The 22,163-nt window shown below is 50.7% G+C and overlaps 1 protein-coding gene across 1 annotated transcript; it reads right to left on the bottom strand.

The window, feature by feature from the left end:
* Positions 1-1,071: 1,071 nt before the first annotated feature.
* Positions 1,072-9,878, bottom strand: SLC29A2 (solute carrier family 29 member 2). The gene is made up of 12 exons (XM_006749064.3): positions 9,850-9,878; positions 9,515-9,596; positions 7,864-8,024; positions 7,490-7,629; positions 6,951-7,085; positions 6,195-6,292; positions 5,897-5,981; positions 5,211-5,347; positions 4,864-4,969; positions 4,658-4,743; positions 3,677-3,876; positions 1,072-2,980 (listed from the first exon to the last, which is right to left on the bottom strand). Exons 1-12 carry the CDS (start codon positions 9,876-9,878, stop codon positions 2,869-2,871), a joined length of 1,371 nt encoding a protein of 456 aa, XP_006749127.1. The 3' UTR covers positions 1,072-2,868.
* Positions 9,879-22,163: the final 12,285 nt, after the last annotated feature.

Genomic DNA, 22,163 nt, shown 5'->3' with positions numbered 1-22,163 from the left:
TAAAGGGAGTTTCTGGTAGACAGCATACAGTCGCATCATTTTTAATCCATCTGACAACCTCTGCCTTTTAACTGGAAAGTTGAATCAATTCACAAACCAGGGGGCGTCCTCCTCATAAAAGGGTAAGAAACTCAAGGGCAAGGATTGGCCTTCAAATGTTTGTGTCTCTCTACCAGCCCTGTCTCAGCGCTTGCCACATGGAGCCCTCTACAGGTGTTTGCTGATGGCAGCTGGCTGCTTATGAGGGAAGCTGGGCCTGCTGGCAGAGCTGTGTCAAGCTGGGGAGGTGACAGGAGCTGGGGGACTGGGCATCAGGAGAGGAACGGACAGGTGCAGCCCATCAGCCACAGTATTTGTTTCTGGCATCAAAAGCCGGCTACATACTGATCTAATGGGCGGTTGGGCTGGGTCTACCAGGAAGGAGCATGGGACGAAGGAATTGCACGTTGTGGCATCAGAAGGACATCTGAAGGGTGAGTGTCCTCTTTCTGGGCCCATCCTCCACCGCTCAGCCCAGTGTGGGCTTGCTCCCGATGACCGTAGACCAGCACAGTGAGTTCCCTGGGACTGTTGCCTGGCCTGTGAGAGTGGGTCTGGCAGGTCTAGGGAGCTTTGGGTTCAACAGACAACAGTCTGTGAAGGTGGAGAAGGAGAAGGGGGCCCAGGAAGTGTGTGGTCCTGTCCTCACCATTCCCAGTCAAAAGGTCTGGCAAGGCCTTGTGGTCGGCACAAGATACCTCTAGGACTACAACCCCTGTTTAGTAGATGTCCATCTGTACTCCAGCCCCAGCCTCTCCCTAGGACTCCACACATGGGCAAGTCCCGATTCCCAGTGCTTATAAATGAAAGGACCTGGCTTTGAACCCAGAATGCTGGATCGGCTCACCTGCACTTAACCACTAAGTTAAATGACCTCTGAAGAGGCAACCACCCTCTTCTCTCCCGGATCTCTCCTCCTCTGTCTAACCTGCTATTTACACCTCATGACTAAGGCCCTTCATCATTTGTCCCCAACCCACTGCTCCAGACTCATCCTCTCTCCCTCCCTCTCTCACATCCTAGGGGCTCCCCAACCCCCCCACCAGAAGTCCCCACTGTTCCCTGAATATTCTGTGTCCACACCTTCCACCAGCCCTGCTTTCTCTGCCTGGGATGCCCCTCCCCCGCCTCAGTGGGGGGAGGGACGGAGACTCATCTTTCTTCCTTTGAGGCCCAGTTGGAGGGACACTTCCTCAGAGCTGCTGCCCTGACTTCCCACAGGGATCCACAGCATCCTTTTTTGGAATCTTACATTCCATACTTCTGCAGGTCCCTCACAGACCCCATCCCGTGTTACATTCTAATTCCTGTGGCCTTGGGGCCTGCCCTGTGGCTTTATTTCAGCTCCCAAGGTCATATCTCACCTCTGAGCAGGGACCCTGTGCTGGCTCAGGGCCTGGTATATAATAGCTGCTCAGTGAATGTTCTGGAAGGCGGGGGTGGGGGGGCACGTGGGCAGAAAGGCCGGTGCCTCTGATGACTTTGCTTTTCTCTGGGCTGAGCAGGGTAGTACAGGTGTGTGGTGAAGCAGGCCTTTTCTCCATCCCTCCAGAAAATTCGCTGACTGCCTCCCTGAGGCTCCATTTTTGAGAAGGGGTGGGGCTGGGGAGGCAGAGGTGGATGGGGAGAACAATAGTTGTTCATGCAGCCAGGTACTCTGCCCAGGAGCACAGACCACTGTGTGGTCAAGAGGGCCCAGCATAGGGATGCCCACGAATCCCTGCCCCTCTCAGGGCCTCAGTCATCCCATCTGTCAAATGGGTACAATCATCCCTACCCCACCCAGCTCATCAAAGACGATAGAGCTGAAAGCACTTTGGAAATAAAGACTCAGTGAATTGATTATACAAATGAAGAAGGTTGTTATTAGACCCAGGAGCAAGGTTGGAGGGAGAAACAGCCAAAATGTGGAGTAAGTGCTTAGGACTCCTGCCTTGAGCCTCTTGAGGGAAAGAGAAGCAGGTAGTGGGCAGGAAGAACAGCACCTACAGGGAGGAGGGAGGTGGGGGCTGGGTCCCGGCTCTGCCACGGACCAGTCATTTCCCCTGAGACCTGGTTTCCTCACCTGCACAAAGGGAGAGCATAATCCCTGCCTGGCTCCCCTCAAGGGTCTCAGTGTGACTTGGGGATGGAAGAGCTTTGCACATTGTAAAGTGCAGCGCACCCATGGAGGCTCTGGGGAGTGGAGACAGTTAAGTCTTGGCAATGAAAACACTGTTTGGGGCCCACGGGATCCCGTGAGTACCCTCAGATCCCTAATGTCTGTTCCTTTTCCCTGCTGCCCTCAGCTTCCCTGGCATCCTCTGCCCTGGGGTCTGAGAGATTTGATCCTGGGGCTACTGAGGCCTGGGGAGAGGAGGAGCTCCCCACTCCCACTCTCAACCTGAGGCTGGGCCACACCGGCCACACGGGCCACACCATTGGCAAGACCCCACTGGTGGCCTCTGATCCCCACAGATTAGCAAGTGCATTTCTCGAGATTAACAAATATACTCATGATGGGGGGAAGGGTCATGGCCCTTGGCCCTCTTTTCCCTGATTGGCGCCCTTGGAATGAGGTCTTGTGTGCCTCTAAATAGTCTGTCTCTGTGCGTCAGCTCCATTCCTGGGTGAGGGTTAGAATGACTGCTGGTGAATTCTTCCTTGCAGCCCCCAAGTGGACACCAGCCGGGGAAGGAGAGCAGCACCCACTTCCTCCTGGCACCCCCAGACCAAGGGGCCCCCGCCCAGCAGAGGCTTGAACCCAGCTCGCCATTCCCCCTGCGTTGGGGTCTCAGCTCCGAAGGGACAGCAAGAAGAGAGTTGTGGGCGAGCCCTGGACGGAGCACTTCAGAGCAGAGCCTTGAAGAGGAAGGAGAAGGCGGCTCCACAGGAGAGCCCCAGGGCCAGGAAGAAGGTCATGAGGGTGCCGGCCACCTCCCTCTCATGTGGCAGCACCTGCCTAGAACACACAGGAGTAGTAGCTCTTAGGAAACACAGGGCCAAACCTGGACCCAGCCCCAGAGCCCTCTGCCCCCTGTAAAACAGGACACCTGAATTCTAGTCTGGGCTGACCCCACCTCTGGGTCACCATAATTAGGCCCTTCTCTCTGGACTTCAGTTTCCTGATCTATAAAGCAAGGCCACTGCCAAGGACATCTCTCGGGCCCTGCAGGCCCAGTGTTATAGGATTCTAGATTCCACTGCCTTCATGCTCCACAAAACATCCCAGCCTGGTCCTCCCTGTCACCTTTACTCTCTCTGGATTCTCAACTCCATTGTCCCTAGAGTAAATAGCCCACGAATCCCCACTTTGGATCAAGACTTTAGCTCCACCTTCAGTTGAGAATTTTGGGAGGATCTGGGGCCTAAAGGAATGGTAGTTCGACCCATTTATTTCATAGATGGGGAAACAGGCCCAGAGGGGAGGCTCTAGAAGGAGTCCCTGGGCTGCTTTGTTGGCAGGAATGCCCTCAGCTGAGGCTCCCTCTCCCCAGCTCCTGCCCTTGGGCCGGCTCAGCAGGTAAGGCCCGACCTGACAGGGGAGCACCAGCGAGGCCTAGAGACAGCTAGGGCCGGGCTGGCCAGAAGCCGAATGGGCTCCCCTCTCGGCAGGCCCGCCTCCCCACCCCCAGGCCCTCCCTCCTGGCCCCCAGACCTGGGCGCCAGGCACATGGTGAGGGACATCAGGTAACCGTTGGAAACAGCGAAGAGCAGCATGAAAGTGATGAAGTAGGCATCCTGTGGGAAGAGGATGGGCAGCCGGGACCTCTCGGGTACGTGGCATAGCATGAAGAGCGGCACGAACAGGATTCGCAGGCAGACAAGCAGGGGCAGAAGCCGGCTGTCCTCATCCGGCTGTGGCAGAGGCTGGGCTGAGGGCCGTCCCTGGGAGCCCACCCCGCCTGGACTCTGTCTCTTCCCCTGACCTCCTACTCTATGTGAACCAGTGAGGGCCCAGCACTGAGGCCTCCGGAGAGTGAGGGGCTGGGCCAAGGCCACCCAGCAATCAAGGACTGGCCTGGGGCTAGCCTCCTCCACCCCTCCTGATCTCCAGCTTGGGCTCTCTGCATGGCAGAACTGGAGACCTTACACAGCATCTTTGGTTTTCTAGCTGGGTTCCTCCAAGTACTCCTGGGGGTTCCACAGATCCCTTTGGGGCAGGCAGTGCTGCTGAATGGGATTGGAGGCTGGGGATCCAGGCCCCAGCCCAGCTGGGATCAGAGCAGGTCCTCTTTGGCCGGCTTTATTTGTTGCATCTCCTTGGAAGATTTCATTTAGAGAAGCAGCACCTTGGCTAAAAGCAACCCAAACACTAGGAACCTTGTCCAGCCTCTCACATGGGACAGGAACCTCCATGTAAGGGTCTCTGGGCTGGGCACCGAGGGCCAGGTCCTGGGCTGGATGCTGGGGACATAGGTCAATTGGACATGACTTCTGCTTTCAAAGAGTTCACAGTCCAAGCCCTGGCTTGCATACCTCCAGGGGTCAGGTGTTCACTACCACTTGGCCAGCTATTCTGTTGCCAGATCTAGAACGGTCCGGCTTTGGGGAGATCACCTTTCTGAGCTCTTTCACACCCTCTGATCCCCAACTGCTTCTTGAAACCATCAGAGACCCCCAGCCCAGGTGTGCTCACCCACAGGAAGTAGGAGGTCAGGCTCCGTCCCACCCAGTCCATGATGTTGAAGAGAAGGAAGCAGCAGATGGGGTTGAAGAACTGACCTGGGAGAGAAAGAGGGCTCGTCCTGGCCCCTCCTCCCTCCTCCCTCCCCTTCCCCATCATTCCTCTTCCCTCCCTCTCCTCCTCCCCTGCCCTGCCCTCTTCTGCTTCCCAGCACTCACTCCACTTCCCAGGACTGGTGGAGCTGGTCACCATGGCCGTGATCGCAGGGAACACGGACAGAGTGACGGTGAAGACCAGCACAAGGCACAGTGCCGTCAGCCAGATCTGAGAGCCAGAGGCAGGGGTGTAAGCAGGCAGGGCCGACTAGGACCCAACACACAGCCCCAACCTCCAAGCCCCGGCCCGGGGGCAGGACACCCAGGGCCTGGCCTCGCTGTGTTCCCGACCCACTATGACCCTGGCACCTTGAAGTGGACAAGGCGAGCACTAGGGCCCCACTCCATTCTAAGGGTCTTTAGAGAGGGCTGGAGAGAGCAGGTGGTTGGGGGCCATATCCAAGCCAAACCTTTTGGAAGACAATGAAAACTGAAGGTTTTCCTGGCTTCTGGGGCTCCTCTGGCTCCAGCTCTGGCTCCTTCTCAGCGTCCAGATCCAGAGTCAGGGCTACCTTCTGGGGGCTGTTGGGAATACCGTTCTTCTCATCTGGGGCAAGAGGGGAGGGCAGCGTCATGCCCGTGACAGCCAGGCTCGATGGACGGCGATTCCCAGCAGTTAAAAACAAGTGACTCTCCTCCAGCCCGGGATGTAAGCAAAGAGAATTAACCATGGAAATACGCTAAGCTACTACTTAGGAAGCGCATAGTGTGTCGGGCAGAGTTAAGCACCTTAGATGGATTATCTCACTTCTACTGCTTTCCAAATAAAGAAACTGAGGCTCAGAGAGGTTAAGGGACTTGCCTAAGGTTACCCAGGTTGGATGTTGTGAGGCCAGGGTTCAAACAAATGCATTTGGACCCAGAACTAGTATGTTGGAGCTCTATTGTCCCCTCATTTTATAGAGGGGAAAACCGAAGCTCTAAGCCAACAGGGATGACTTTCCTCCCGCTGAATTTCTTCTGTGTCTGCTCACACAAGGCTACTAGGGGTCAGGACTCTAGATGGGGAGGTATCACAGAGGGGAAATGCTTCCCTGCGGAGGTAGCTTTAGCCTCCCCAGGGTCTTCCCCCTCCGCAGCAGGGTCCCAAGCTCACCAGACTGGAGGAGCTCGGCTTTGGTCTCCAGCTCCTGACCTGGCGCCTGTGATGGTTTCTTGGCTAGGTAGTAGCGGGCAAACTCCTGCAGAAGGAAAGCGTTGGCCCTGCCTGGCTTGGCGAAGGTGTCTGGATCCCTCTCCACCCTGTCGACTTAGAGGCTGGAGTCCCCCAGTGGCTGACTCCTCTAGGGATCAGGTCCCTTCCTCCTCCTCCCCTGGCCGCTCTCAGGGCCTCAGACCCAGAGCTATATCTGAGATGCTCTGAAGTGGGGCCTTGAGCCCAATACCAGGCTCACCAGGTGGGGCAGGCTCAGGTAACACACGATGGACATGAAGATGCCCACGCAGGGTGTGATGAAGTACCCCAGGGCGGAGGTCTGGGCATCCACGCCACCTGTGCAGAAACTTCAGCTGCAGAGTGGACGGGGCTGGTTCCACTGGCTCCCATGGGGGTGGGGGGGTGGTAATGACTCTTGTCCCACTTCCCATCATGCACTTCTCAGATTCACCTCCTGGCCTCTTCCGATCTGCTCACTGACAAACTCAGGAACCTGTGCAGGTCCCCAGCCCAGCCCTTTGCTTCTCTCATTCCTCCCTACTTGTCACTTTTGTTGAGCACCTATTATGTGCTCATTTTTATTGCAGACTCCTTACAGTCTCAGGACAGAGCTATAAGAAGCACATCAGTGGGGAAACTGACACAAGGGAAGTGACTTGTCCAGTGCCCCTGGCTGGGGAGCAGTAGAACTAGGATTCCAACCAAGTTTACCTGAATCCTAAACCTGTCCCCCCTTCCCTGCACCCCAGGCTGCCGCCACTTCCCAGCAGCAGCCTCAGGAATCCTGCCCCTGGCCTCAAGTTAACCCAGTCCTCACCTGATCACTCTCTCACTGGGTCCAAGAGCCCCACTCCCTACCCCCAAACCCAACCCCCTGCTCCCCATCACCTCCATCTCTACCCAGAACCCAAGGCATCTCCCTCCTAGCACACTTGGTCTGCTCCCCAGAATCCCAGAGGCCACCCCTGCCCTCCAGCCACCCAAGTCCACTCACTGGCCATGGACATGAGCATGGCCAGGGCAGCGAAGATCCCAGCCAGGCCCTGGCCGCTGAGGAAGAGGGTGCTGTAGGTGGAAGGCATGGTGCCCAGCTGCCCGAAGAGGCTGCCCTGCAGAACTGCACAGAAGGCTGTGGAGGGAGAAGAGTGGGGGCTGCTGCTCAACGAGGCAGGCCTTAGAGGCTCCCTGGAGGAGGCGGTGGCAGGGTGCCTAGGAGACTCTGGACGAGGCTGGGCAGGCATGAGACTTTGGGCACCCTGGTGTAACAACCCCCTTCCCCTTCTTCCTTCTTCTCAGGTGCAGCCATAGGTCTGAGGGGCTGGGGGCCAGGAGGCCTGATCTTAGGTCATGGTAGGTTTGGGACAAGTGACTTTTCTTCTCCCCCTGGGCCTCAGTTTCTCATCAGGGATAGGAGTGTTACTGCTGCCGCTGTCTTTCCCTCTTGGATACGTTGGGCCCTTTCAGCTACAGAGGAGGCTGGGCTGAAGCTCTGGGTGCGCGGGGTGGGGAGGTGGGGAGGGCAGCAGTACTCACAGTTGATGAACCAAACAGAGGCCATGGTGACGGAGAAGAAGGGCCCAGGGCTCATGTCCACCTTGACCAACGCTGCCGTCAGGGCGAAGAGCAGCAGGATGACCAGCAGGCTGCCCAGAATCCGCACCGTCTCAGGGATGCTGCTCATAAGTAGGGGCAGAGTGGGCAGCAGCTGGACCCCGGCCCGGCAGGGGGAGGTAGGCAAGAGATTGAGCCCAGGGTTGGACAGTGGGATCTGGGGGGGCGGGCATGCAGGGGGAGTGGAGGAAGGATGGGAGGTCTTCCCTGGGCCCAGATGGAGCTTCCTTAGCAGGGGTGGTGGAGGTACCACAGAGGGATGGCCCGCGGAGAGCCCAAGGGGCGGGGCCTCTCACCACTGGTACAGGAAGGAGTTGAGGAGTGTGAAGAGCAGCAGGGGCAGCTGGGACAGCAGCGTCACCCAGTTGTTGAAGTTGAAGGTGTCTGCAGGGCCTGTGTGGTTGGTGTCCAGGATCCCGGTGGTGGTGTTGGCCCCAGCCAGCCGCCCCTGGAAGTACTGCCAGAATGCCGGGGGTGGGTGCACAGGGTGGGTACAGGGTCACCCTCCAACCTACCTGGAGGAGCCCCCCAGCCTTTCCTCTCTGTCTCCTCCCATGCTTGGGATTGCTCAGTTAAAGTCTGCAGGAGCTGTCTGTTTGTCCTTGCACTGATCCTAGCACCTGGCACACAGTCGGAGCTTGATGAATGTTCCCTGAATTGAACAGCTGATGTCTGGGACAGAGCCCAAGCCCTAAGAACCCCCAACTTGGGCCTTGCTCCATCTTTGAATCACGCTTCCTCTGCAGTACCCTGGTTCAAGCCTCTACCCCCACTCCGGCAGCACCTTGTAGATTCCTGAGGATTTATTGAGTGTCTACTGTAAGCCAGGCCCTGGCCTAGGTGCTGACCAACTGCTTTCTCTCTGGAACACACATTCGTTAAGCCTCTGCTTAACTTCTTCCTCCCCGCTGCCCACGGTTCCCTGTTGCCTACAGGGCAAAGCCCCAAGATTTTGGAACAACACTGGGAGCCCTTCAGAACCAGATCCTGGCCTCCCTTTGTGTTGCATCTCCTGCTCCGTCCTGCTAAGCTCTAGGGACCCCACACTCTGGCTCCTTCTCTGAACAGTCTGGCATTCCCCTGCCTTGGTGCCTTTGCAAGGCTGTCATCTCCACCTGGAATGCCTTCTCCCTTTCCTCCCACTTCCCCCCAACCCCCAAACACCAATGCTTTACCTACCCTTCTCCCAAGTTACAAATCACCTCTTCTATGAAGCAGAAGGAATTATTCCCTCCTCTGGGGACCCAAAGGACTTTGCTCCAAGCCTGGGGTGGTAGGTGCCATATTAAATTATTAATGGCTCTTTGGCACCCAGCTCCCTCTCAAGACCAGGGGGTTGATTCATCTTTGGGTCTCCAGGGCCCAGCAGAGTGCCAGACACTGAAGAGACATCTGGAAAGTTGTTGCATTGAATATATATGAATAACCCAGTCCCAAAGAGAACACAAACCCCACATTGCTGCCTTCCCTTGAGAGAATGTAAGCTCCATGAGGGTGGAGGCTTCCTCTGTTGTGTTTACTCCCATAGCCCCAGTGCCAAGAACGGGGCCTGGTTCACAGTAGATGCACATTATTGACTGTTGGATGAATTCATGTAATTTGTGCTATTTCAAGGAAAACCAAAGTCTTGGATAACCCACTTTGGGAGTGGATTAGCCCAGGAATGACTAGCCAGGGAATAATGACAAACAGGGGTGGGGGGTGGATAGTTCTTCCCTAGTTCCAACCCCACCCCCCACCCCCCACCCCCCTGCTGGTGGCCTTGCCCCTGTAGGATCTGGGCATCCCTTGACCTTTCCTATCTGTGAGAGGGGCGCCTCCCCTCTCTGAGGCTCGGTGCTTCAGCGGACAATCGCGCAAACTGGCATAATGAGGAGTCAAAGGCTGCACGTCCAAGGCTGATGGTGGTTGTGGCCATGAGGCGGGCACTCTAGCTGCGAGTCTCACCGGGATGGCCGTAATGAAGAAGTTCCAGGGAAGCAGCGTGCCCAGGCCCAGGATAAAGAAGCTGATCCCGACCAGGTGATAGCTGTGGGGATCAGTCAGAAGGTCACCCTGAGGACGCAACGCCTCAGCCGCGCCCCCCCGCCTCCCAGGCAACCCCCTCCGCAGAGCGGACTACAACCCCCATCACTCCGGCTCAGGCAGCCGAGGGAGGCGGCTGATGGGAATTGTAGTTCCATCCAGTCTGCTTTGCGCCTTGGAGCGCCCGAAGGCAGCGGGACTGCGTTGCCCACGACCACCCGGATCCCCGTCCGCACCCCACCGGGTCCCCAACTCGCCTGTCCTGTGGGGCGTCTCCTCGCGCCATGGCCGCCCAGCGGGATGCGCGGGGGTGGGAGGGAGGTGGCGTGCTGCACCTGCACCTACGCGGGGGCCCGAGGGCCGGAGGATCGGGGAGACTGGGTCTTGCGGGCAGTGGACAGAGGGAGGGGGGTAGGGTCTCCCCGAAGGGGACGGGGCGGGGGCGAGGCGGGAGCTGGGGAGGAAGGCCGGGACTGATTTCCAAGGGAGTCAGGCTCCACAGGCTCGGACCTCGCTCCGCCTCCGGGGCGGGGACAGAGGGTCGCACCACCCCTCCCCACCTCCTCTTGGCCCGGACTCTAGACTCCCGCGTTGGACCCTGCTCAGCCTCGCGGTCCTCGGACCCACGACTACCCCCGCGGTCCGGTGCGGCTTAGAGGCGGCTGACCCGAGAAGGTCCCCTGGGGCCTCCCCGCCCCGCGGGCACCCGTCCCGGACCTCGGCGGGCGGGGTGGGGGAGGCAGTAGGGGAGGTACCGCGCCCCTCCCCCGCCCGGAGCTGGCCAGCGGACCTGGTGCGGCTTCTTCCCCCCCAGCCAATTCGGAGGTGGTGTCGGAGCCGCGCAGCGCGGGGTAACGCGGGAGCCCTCTGAGGAGCCCGCTCGCCCAGGGGTAACCCGAGCGTCTGCCGCCAGCAGTCCGGGCGGCTGCTCCGAGCTGGGTGCTTCGGGAGGCCAAGGAGAGGGCCAGATGGTGGTGCTGTCGGAGCCCCCCGCGGGTCTGGAGGACAGACGGACAGACGGGTTCTCCTCCTCCAAGCCGGTGCCTGGGGAAGCGCCGGGCCTTTGGGGCGCCCTGCGGCGGCGTGGGCCCAGCTGGGGAGCCCAGGCGGGCTTCCTGGCGACAGTGTGGCTGAGCTGCATTCGGGGCAGCAACGGGTTAAGCAAAGGCTCTGGAGGAAAGGGTGACCCGGAGGTGCTCTCCCAACCCTGCCGCTAAACAAACAAACAAACAAACAACTTTCGGGCGGCCCCAGGTCACAGTACACCAAACCTATTAAGAGGCACCCACCTCCCACTTTTTTTTTTCCTGTGAAAAACTTCGAAAAGATTATAGACCATTGCAATTTTGGAATTAATTTGCTCTAACTCATGTAATTTACAAGTGGGTCTGTTTGCTCTGCACTCACCGTACATATGGGGGATGCTGGAGAAGTGAGAGGCTCTAAATCACAAATTATTTTCATAAGCAATGAAATTTTATGACCACACACCAGATTACGTGTGTGTGTTTCTCCAGTCGACTGTGAGTCTATGGGGCAAAGACTGTGTTTGTCTGGCTCAGTGTTTTATTATTGCAAACATCTAGCGCTCCTGCCTGGTTGGTAGCAGGTGCTTGATAAATGCTGAGTAAATAAATGGATTGTAGTAACATACAGCGATTTGAGGGAGAAAAGAGACAGCATTAAATTACACTGAAAGAGAAAGTTACTCTCTTTTCAATTTGTTTTCAAGCCTTTGGAATATGTGAAGAGGAAAGTCTCAACTTGGTGCTAACATGTTTCTAACACCTGTTGGTCTCTCTCCCTTTCTCTAACAAAGAGATGGCTTCAGGGCTTCTGCTGACAACTTTATCTAAACAGAGGTTATTAATGTTCATGTTCCTTCTTTATTTTTTAAAAGATTTTATTTATTTATTTGACAGAGCGCGCGCGCGCGCGCGCTCAGGAGCACAAGCAGGGGGAGGGGCAGAGAGACAGGGAGAAGCAGGCTCCCCACTGAGCGGGAAGCCCTATAAGGGACTGGATCCCAAGACCCTGGGATCTTGACCTGAACTGAAGGCAGATGCTTAACCGACTAAGCCACCCAGGCTCCCCTCCTTCTCTATTTTTATTGTTGCTTTATTTTTAGGGCTATTGATGCTAGCTTCGTATTTATGATAATGATATGCACTTTTCTTTCAAAGATAATATGTATAATATAATAAACGTTTACAAATTTATTAGAATTAAATAAAAATTAAATATTAATACATTAAAACATAAGTTTGTTAAAATAATGAAAGATTAAATTTTTATAATTTATTTTTTATAATTTATTTAATTTAGAAAGAAATGTGTTTATTTTACACCTGAAACTAATGTAACATTGTGTGTCAACTATACTTTAAGAAAAAGTATAAAAGATAAAAGATAAATTTGTTTATAATTTAATATAAATTCAAAATTAATTTCTGAAAAATGGGTCATTTAAAGACAATCAAGTAGGGGCACCCGGCTGGCTCAGTTGGGGCAGCATGTGACCCTTGATCTCAGGCTTGTGAGTTTGAGCCCCACGTTGTGTGTAGAGATTAATTAAAAATAAAATCTTAAAAAAGCAATAAGGAAAATTAAGTGAAAGGGACTGCAGGTAGGGCACAGCTGTGGCTCAGGTTTCAAAGGAAGGTCATGAGGAACTGAGCCTGGGGGACGCTGCATTTGTTGAGAAGGTGAGTGAAGAAAATGAAGGCATTTCAGGGAGAGAACAGCCTGTACCAAGACCAGGGTCCTGGGAATGCTGGTACATTCTGAGACAGACAAACAGATCCCTTTGGCAGGCCTGGGGCTGGGTGAGGGGCGGGTGGGCAGGGAGCAGAGGGCTGAGACTGCCGGTTAGGACAGGAGGAAAGAGTTTGGATATCAATTTAAAGGAGAGGTTCTCAACTCTCAGACTTAGTCAATCACAAATATAACAAATGTTTTGTTGCTATCCTGCAGTGAATTAATATGTAATAAAACCTATCTCTACACCAAAAAAAAAAAAATGTCAATATAATGTCCTAATTGTACTACACAGGATAAGTAGAAGTATTTAGTAATAAAATAGTGTGTGTTTGAATATGCAAATGCTCAGGCACAGTGGAGCAGTCGGGTGGGGGCCCCTCTTTATAAAACCACAGTGAATATTTTTATTTTTATTTTTTTTATTTTTTAACCACAGTGAATCTAACGGCTGCAGTGTGCGCACCATGTGGGCAGGTGGTGAGCCGGCCACTCAAAGACCCTCTAGTTTGCTGTTGGTGATGCGACTTTCTGAAGTGGTTACCAAGTCTTGGCAAGGCTCCAAACAAAACCAAGTGCAGCTGTCTCTTTACCTAGACAGTGGCTGTGTTACTGAAAGATGCTGTGTATTCTCCAACCTTACAAACAATGCAGTGTGTCCATGCAGAAAATGGGGTTAGGGGCCAGGCTCGGAAAATCATCAGCTTGGTTTTCAAAATGAAGAGATTTTATTTTTAGTGCCATTTTAGATTTATAGAACAGTTGTAAATAGTACATAGAGTTCCATATACTCACCCTCCCACCCCGTTCCCCAGTTGACCTAATTATTAACATCTTGCTTTATTGTGGTACATTTGTTACAATTGATGAACCCACATCAATACATTATTATTAAGTATAGCCCATAGTTTACACTAAGATTCACTCTGTGTTTATATGGATTTTGACAGATGCATCATGTCCTGTATCCACTATTATGGTGTTATACAGAATAATTTCACTGCCCTAAAAGTCCCTCATATGTCACCTTTGCAACCCTTCCCTCCAACCCCTGAATCCCCAGAAACTACTCATCTTTTTACTGTCAAAATAGTTTTGCCTTTTCTGAAACATCATGTAGTAGGAATCAGACAGAATGTAGTCTTTTCAGGCTGGATTCTTTCTTTCTTCTTTCTTTCTTTTTTAAGATTTTATTTATTCATTTGAGAGAGAGACAGAGCACAAGGAGGGGGAGAGGGAGAGGGAGAAGCAGACTCCCCACTGAGCAGGGAGCCCCACGTGGGGTTCAATCCCAGGACCCTGGGATCATGACCTGAGCCAAAGGCAGACGCTTAACCATCTGAGCCACCCAGGCGCCCCAGAATGGATTCTTTCACTCAGCAATATGCCTTTAAGATTTCTCCATGTCTTTTTGTGGCTCAATAGCTCACTTTTTTTTCTAATACTGAATAGTATTCCATTATACGGATTATTACAGTTTATTTATCCACTTACCTATTGCAGGACATCTTGGCTGCTTCCAGTTTTGGGCGATCATGCTGTAACATTCATGTGCATGTGTTTGTGTGGACATACGTTTCCAACTCAATTGGGTAAATACCCAGGAGTATGACTGGTGGATCGTGTGGCCAAACTACATTTAGTTTTCTTTTTTTTTTTAAAAGAATTTATTCATTTATTTGACAGAACAAGTAGGCAGAGAGGCAGGCAGAGGGAGAGGGAGAAGCAGGCTTCCCGCTGAGCGGGGAGCCCGATGCAGGGCTCGATCCCAGGACCCCGGGATCATGACCTGAGTCGAAGGCAGCGGCTTAACTGACTGAGCCACCCAGGCGCTCCAACATTTAGTTTTCTAAGTAACTCCCAAACTTTCGAGTGCCCATACCATTTTGCATTCTTACCAGCAATGAACGAGCATTCTGGTTGCTCCACATGTCATCAGCATTTGCTATTGTCAGGGTTTTAGATTTTGGTCATTCCAATAGGTAGGTAGTGGCATCCTGTTGTTTTCATTTGCAATTCCCTAATGACATATTATGATGAGCATCTTTTCACATGCTTATTTACCATCTGTGGATCTTCTTTAGCAAAGTGTCTTTTCAGATCTTTTACCCACTTTTGAATTGTGTTGTTTTCTTATTGCTGAGTTTTAAGAGTTCTTTGTGTATTTTGGATATAAGTCCTTGATCAGATATATGTTTTGCAGGGCACCTGGGTGGCTCAGTCCATTAAGTATCGGACTCCTGATTTTGGCTCCGATCATGATCTCGGGGCTGTGAGATTGAGCCCTGACTCGGAGTTTGCTTGTCCCTCTCCCTTTCCTTCCCTTGCCACCTCCTCTCATGCATGCTCTCTTGTTCTCTCGCTCTCTCAAATAAATAAAATCTTTTTTAAAAAGTTTCTAAGCAGGGCGCCTGGGTGGCTCAGTTGGTTAAGCGACTGCCTTCGGCTCAGGTCATGATCCTGGAGTCCCAGGATCGAGTCCCGCATCGGGCTCCCTGCTCGGTGGGGAGTCTGCTTCTCCCTCTGACCCTCCCCCTTCTCATGTGCTCATTCTCTCTCTCAAATAAATAAATAAAATCTTTTTTAAAAAGTTTCTAAGGTTTTTTTTTTTAATACAGATATGTTTTTTGCAAATATCTCCCGCTAGTCTGTGGCTTGTCTCTTCATTCTCTCAACAAATCCTTTCACAGAGCAGAAGGTTTTAATTTTAATGAAGTCCATCTTACCACTTTTTTCTCTTTCATGGATCATTCTTTTGGTGTTGTATCTAAATGCTTATCACCAAACCCAAGTTCACCTAGATTTTTTTTTCCTATGTAATCTTCTAGAGGTCTTACTGCTTTGTGTTTTACATTTTGGTCTAAGATTCCTCTTGAGTTAAATTTTTGTGTAAGTTTTTTTGTTTTGTTTTGTTTTGTTTTTAATCTATATGAATGTCCAAGGAGTCAGTTAAAAGTTGTTCAGGATGCAGGACAGGTTTTCCTCGTGTGGGACTGTCTTGTGCATTTGGGGATAACTATTATCCCTGGCCTCAGCCACTAATTGCAATTACTGCCCTCTCCTCCCGTGACTGTGATTACCAAGACAAAATTCTCCAGGACCCTGGGAGACAATACTGTCCTTCTAAGGATCATTCCTCCTCCCGCCCCCCATCAGACAGGGGAGAGGGATGCTCAAATAACATGTTGAAAGGTCACTGCACTTGCTGTGAGTTTTACCACAGCCTTCTGGATGCATCCATCCCAAACTGATTTTTGTTTAGCTCACTTGGTTTTGAACTTCATACAAATGTAACTTACTTCTTAAAAATTCAACACATTTTTGAGATTCATTCATGATGTATATGGTTATTTTTCATTCACTATTCATGGCACTATTCACTGCCACACGGTGTTTATCTTGTTGGATAAATGTTGCAGGCCTCTTTGGCTTGTTTCCACTTGTATTCTAGTCTAAGCAATGCTGCTCTGAGTGGTATTGTACCCACTGCGTATATCCTGTGGACATCTGTGCAGGAGTTTCTATGGATCAGGGTTTCTCAACCTCAGCCCTATAGACATTTTGCATTGACTGATTTTTTTTTAAGACTTTATTTATTTGAGAGAGAGAGAGAGAGCATGAGAGAGCAGGGGAGGAGCAGAGGGAAAGGGAGAGGGAGAGAATCCCAAGCAGACTCCTCACTGAGCCTGGAGGCTAATGCAGGACTTGATCCCAGTAACCTGAGATCACAACCTCAGCTGAAACTAGGAGTTGGACGCTTGGTGTGCCTGGGTGGCTCAGTTGGTTAAGTGACTGCCTTCGGCTCAGGTCATGATCCCATGGTCCTGGGATCGAGCCCCACATCAGGCTCCCTGCTCAGCGGGGAGCCTGATTCTCCCTCTGCCTGCTGCTCTGCCTACTTGCGCTCTCTCTCTATCTCTCTGTCAAATAAATAAATAAAATCTTAAAAAAAAAAAAGAGTTGGATGTTTAACCGACTTTACCACCCAGGCACCCCTAACATGCATTATTATTAACTAAACTCCTCAGGCCCCTCTAACCTGTGCCTTTTTCTCAGCCTTTCCTTGTTTTTCACGACTTTAACACTTTTGAGAAGTACTGGTAAGGAATTCTATAGAATATTCCCCGACTTGGGTTTTTCTGTTTTTACTATGACTAGACTTGTATTGGGGGGCGGGAATACCCAAAAGGTGACATGCCCTTCTACCAAGAGTACCTGATATCAACATGACATCACTGGTGATGTTAACTTCGATATCTTGCCACATTGCCAAGTTTATCCACTGTGAAACTACTATTTTCTCTTTCCATACTGAATGTATCCTTTGGGAAGCCAGTTGCCACATGTGCCCATAGTCAAAGGAGCTACATACACTATCTGGAATTCTTTGTAAGGAAGATTTGTCTCTTCTTTCCCATTTATTTATGTCACTGTGGACTCACGTATATATATTTTACACTTTGAGTTATAATCTAGTACTACATTATTTACCTCGCTGCTCAGATTTTTCCAGCCCTGGCCACTGGGAGTTCTTTCAAGTTGGTTGTTCTGTCCCTTTGACATGCCCTCATCCTTTTGTTGTTTTAAGTACTGCCTTGTTTTCTGCTACTACAAAACGTTCCAGGTTCATCTTGACTTTTCCCTGCCCTAGCCCTGAATCAGCCTTTCCTCCAAGGAGCCCTGCTGCTTTTATTGGAGAATGGTATTTAGAAACCAAAATCTGGGCACTGGGAGTCAAAGTAACCTTTTAAAAATGAAAATGAGGGGGGATGGGGGTGCCTGGGTGGCTCAGTTGGTTAAGCGGCTGACTCTTGGTTACGGCTCAGGTCACAATTTCAGGGTCCTGGGATCTAGCCCTGCGTAGGGCTCCACACTCAGTGGGGAGTCTGTTTGAGATTCTCTGTCCCTCACCCTCTGCCCCTCCCCCCACTCACGCACGCTCTGTCTTTTCTCTCTCTCTCTCAAATAAATAAATCTTTAGCGCATCTGGGTGGCTCAGTTGATTAAGCATCTGCCTGCAGCTCGGGTCATGATCCCAGGGTCCTGGGATCGAGTCCTGCCCCTCGGGGAGCCTTCTTCACCCTCTGCCTCTCTCTCTCTCTCTCTCTCTCTGTCTCCCATGAATAAATAAATAAAACCTTTAAAAATAAATAAATAAATCTTTTTAAATTTTTAAAAAATAAAAATGAAAATTGGGGGCCCCTGGGTGGCTAAGTCAGGCAGCCAACTCTTGGTTTCAGCTCATGTCATGATCTCAGGATCCTGAGATTGAGCCCTGATGGGGCTCACCACTCAGTGTGGAGTCTGCTTGTCCCTCTCCCTCCCCATGTGCCCCTCCCCCTGCTCTCATGCTCTCTCTTCTCTCTCTCTTAAATAAATAAATAAATCTTTTTTAAAAAATGAAAATTGCATTATATCAGCTTCCTGCGTACACTTTTGGATAGATTCCCACTGTTCTCAGAGTTAGAGCTGAGTCTGTACAAGGCCTGTAAGATTCAGCCTGGGTGGGCTCCTGACACCCCCTAGTCCCAGCTGGCTCTGCTCCCCTCAGCCCACCAGCAGCCATACTACCCCTTTTGCTTCCCAGGATACTCCAAATTTTCTATTCTTGAAGACAATGTGAGCGTTTTATCCTCCAAATAACTCTGACCCCTCCTGAAATGTCCCTTCCTGAGAGAGGTCCTGGCTGCTGACCTCCTCCTGCCCAATCTCCAAATCTAATTAGGCTTCTGTGGCAGAGACCACTTGCTATCCACAAAAATCCTTTCTCTTCTTTGGTAGTAAGAGACTTTTCACGGGGCATGTGACACCATCTACACTTCACTTCTCAGGCTCCTTTGGAGTTGGTTTTGGCCATGTGTTAAATTTCTCCCACAGAATTTGACTGAAGTGACACATGCCAATTTCTGGACTGGCCCGTAGAAACTTCCATTTGTGCCTCCATACCTTTTCCCCATCCTGAGGGCTGGAATGGCCACCACCAGAGGTTCATGGGAGCTTTATGCAGAAGATGGCAGCTCCCATGTCAGCCCAGTGCTTGAATCATGATGTCATGCCCAGTGCTTGGGCAGAGCTCCCCACCAACCTGGACCTGCCATCTTAAACTGTTACACGAGAGAGAATCAAACACTTCTGGGGCCTGTTTGTTTCAGCAGCTTAGCCTGCCCTGTTGCAAACGCCTTCTAATTCAGTTCAGATGCTTTCAGTGACGGATGGCAGACAGGCTGGAAAAATGAAGGCAGAGCTTCTGGTCTGAATGGAAGATCAGGCCGGTGCTGAATGTTTTCAACTACAATCCTTAAAGATGTGGAATGAAATATCTGATTCCACAAATGTAGTGCAAGGCCGAGCTTGTAAGGAGGAAAGGGAAATCTGGAATCCTCGAGTACTAGAAGGACAGAGGAACCTGAGTACCAGAGAAGCAGCCTGTGAGCTGAGAGGTTGGCAGTTGCAGGGGCTGGGAAGGGTTAGAGACTTGGCATGGTCTTTGTTGCTTGTTTGCTTTTCTTCTATAGACTTAAAATTAGTGTATGTTGAGGACTTAGTACATGCCAGCCACTATTCTAAGCTCTTCACATGGGTCCACTCATTCATTCACACAACCTTAGGGGGAAGTGTTGTTAATGCCCCCATTTTACCGATGAGGAAGCACAGAGACGTTAAGTCACTTATCTGGTCTCACAAGTATAAAGGGGCAGAGCCAGGACTTGGAACCAGGCTGTGTTGCTTCTGAGTCTGCACTCTCAAGAAGGACACGCACTACAATATACCACTGCAATAAGGAGAAAGATTATTAAAAACTTAGTTTAGGACTCAATTTTACTTTGGGAGTGATGGTCCTGGCATGGCATCCATCAGAGCCCATGCATCACGCGGCCCCCAGAATCTAGGGAGGATGCATTGAGCCAGGAAACAGACCTCTGTTCCCACAGTTTTCCAGGCTGTCTGCAGCCCTCCCAGACAAGTCTCTTTAAGGGTTGGGGTGAGGAGTCAAATTCTTTTTTATTCTCTATGCTCTTTCCTTCTGAAGAACCAGGTGCCATGAGATTGACTAACATGAGGCTCTGCCTAAGGAGACAGCGCTGCAGTCCTCTGTGTCCCGCGGATCCCAGGAAGCCCTTCCATTAACCAGCAGGGTGGTGGCTGTCAGTTGGGGAGCAGCTACCTGAGCTGCTGTTGGCAATATGTCCAGGTCTCCCCTTCTGTAGCTGTAGTTATGACCTAAGCAGAGAGGGATAGGAACGAGGAACATTACATTTTTCGCATCCTAGGGGTCCTCCAGACCCATGTCACTCTCGTGTCATTGAGTATAAACGTATTCTCTCTTAAGCATAGGAAGGAACTCTTTCAGATAATTATAGATAGCTCAGTGGTGGGGAGGAAGTGTTAACCATTCTAATGGGTCCTATCTGCAGGGACCTAAAAAGCCCATCTCAACCTTGTCTGGGGTTTCCACAAGGGGGCAATCTAACACTTGCTTATAGACTCTCCAAAGGCGAAAGCTTGGTTTTTAACCTCGCTTAAGAACAAAAAATGAACCCTCAGGCTTTGAGACGGGATGAGTTTGAAATGGGACCTTTGCACAAAGCTAGGACCCTTAAAGGCTGCAATCGCTTTATTAGGAAGACCAACAAGCTTCCCACTGGGCCAGGGAGGCAACTAGAAAGCTTGTCTCAGCTGTGGACCCAGCTAGGGAAAAAAAAAAAAGTTTTTTTCATCTTCAGGCAGGCGTGGAGCTTGAATTAGCCCATTGGGTGGTAAACTCAAGCTGAGAAATTATTAAAAAAAATAATCCCAAGCTGTTTCTGTGTCTTGGATGCCCAGCAGTAGCAACCAGGGGACCACTTTGGGGGCATACAAGACCTTCTTAAGGAAATCACAGCCAAACAAAGAAACAATTTTCCATGAGCAAGGATAAAGAGATGCAACAATGGAGAGCATTACCTGTCTCAGGATCTAACTCATGTTTCTGGATAGGAAGACTTATTCGTATCACAAAGATGCCCATTCTCAACAATTTAACATGTTATTTCAATGTTATCCTAATTAAAATCTTAAGGATTGTTTCATAGCATTTGAAAACTGATTTTTAAAAAAATACCCTGATTTTTGAAATTCATCGTAAAGAAAAAATGAGGGAGAATAAATAATGACAGTCTGAAAAAGAGCCAGGAAGTCAGACTCGCCCGAAAGACTATCAAAGGACATTATGATATTATTGTATGAGTTAGAGTCCAGCCAGGAGACATGATCCACATAGTAATTTGAATAGGGGGAATTTAATATAAAGAATTATTTCCAGGGGATTGGGATAATGGGGGATTTACTAGTAGGAGTTACAGAGAATTCTGAAGAACAAAGGGATAGTGCATCTAGGGAGTAGTCCCCACCTGTAGGGCTGAGATAGAGTGCCCGAGGAAGAGCACTCCCACACCTAGGCTGGGGGCCAGACCTCGCCGGAGAGGACAACAAGGAGTCACCGAAGTGCCTTGCTGGCAACACTGCAGAGCCACCCGGAGGATGTGCCAGGGGCCGAGGCTGGCTGCTGCATCCTGTTGGCCTCCGCCTGCTCAGGAACTGGGAGCTGGGAAAGCTGACCTCGGCAGGAGCTGGCCACTGGAAAAACCTGTCTGCATGACACAGATGCTCAAGGAAGCTGTGCCCACGACGAACCTATTGTGAGAAAACTGCCTGCCCGAGAGCTGAGCATTAGATGGGCAGAAGACCCGAACAGACATTTCTCCAAAGAAGACATCCAGATGGCCAACAGACATATGAAAAGATGCTCCACATCGTTCATCAGCAGGGAAATGCAAATCAAAACCACAATGAGTACCACCTCACATCTGTCAGAATGGCTAAAATCAAAAACTCAAGAAACAACAAGTGTGGGCGCCTGGGTGGCTCAGTCCGTTAAGTGTCTGTCTTCAGCTCAGGTCATGATCCCGCGGTCCTGGGATCGAGTCCCACATCGGGCTCCCTGCTCAGTGGGGAGTCTGTTTCTCCCTCTACCTTCCCCCCTGCTCGTGATCTCTCTCTCTCTCTCACTCTCTCTCTCTCTCACTCTCCCTCTCTCTCTCACTCTCACTCTCTCTCCCCCAAATAAATAAATACAATCTTAAAAAAAAGAGAAATAAGTGTTGGTGAGGATGTGGAAAAAAAGGAACCCTTGTGCACTGTTGGCAAGAATGCAAGCTGGCGCAGCCACTGTGGAAGACAGTATGGAGGTTCCTCAAAAAATTAAAAATAGAACTAGCCTAAGACCCAGGAATGGCACTACTGGGTATTTACTCGAAGAATATGAAAACAGTAATTTGAAGGGAAATATGCACCCCTATGTTTATTGCAGCATTATTTACAATAGCCAAACTATGGAAGAAGCCCATGTCCGTCGATAGATGAATGGATAAAAAAGATGTGGTCTATATACACAATGGAATGTTCACAATGGAATATTTTATATTTATAATACAAAAAAGAATGAAATCTTGCCATTTGCAATAACATGGATGGATCTAGAGAATATTATGCTAAGTGAAATAAGCCAGAGAAAGACAAATACCATATGATTTCACTCATATGTGGAATTTAAGAAACAAAACAAATGGACAAAAGAAAAAAAAGAGTCAAACCAAAAAACAGTTTGTTATCTATAGAGAACAAACTTGTGGTTGCCAGAGGGGAGGTGTGTGGGGGGGGGATGGGTGAAATAGGTGATGGGGATTAAGAGTACATTTATCATGATGAGCACTGAGTAATATATGGAGCTGTTGAATCACTATATTGTACACTTGAAACTAATATAATGCTGTAT

This window comes from Leptonychotes weddellii, chromosome 11, assembly GCF_054177405.1.
Source record: "Leptonychotes weddellii isolate Sample4059 chromosome 11, ASM5417740v2, whole genome shotgun sequence".
Classification (NCBI taxonomy): Eukaryota; Metazoa; Chordata; class Mammalia; order Carnivora; family Phocidae; genus Leptonychotes; species Leptonychotes weddellii.
This window is presented reverse-complemented; position numbering and strand designations above follow the sequence as displayed.

Excerpts from the sequence above, each read along its gene's own strand:
- SLC29A2 (XM_006749064.3), bottom strand. The coding sequence starts at position 9,878 with ATGGCGCGAGGAGACGCCCCACAGGACAG. Across the intron at positions 7,630-7,863 it reads AACTCCTTCCTGTACCAGTG|CATCCCTGAGACGGTGCGGA; the intron begins GTGAGAGGCCCC and ends ACTTATGAGCAG. Across the intron at positions 7,086-7,489 it reads CTCTGTTTGGTTCATCAACT|CCTTCTGTGCAGTTCTGCAG; the intron begins GTGAGTACTGCT and ends CTCCCTCCACAG.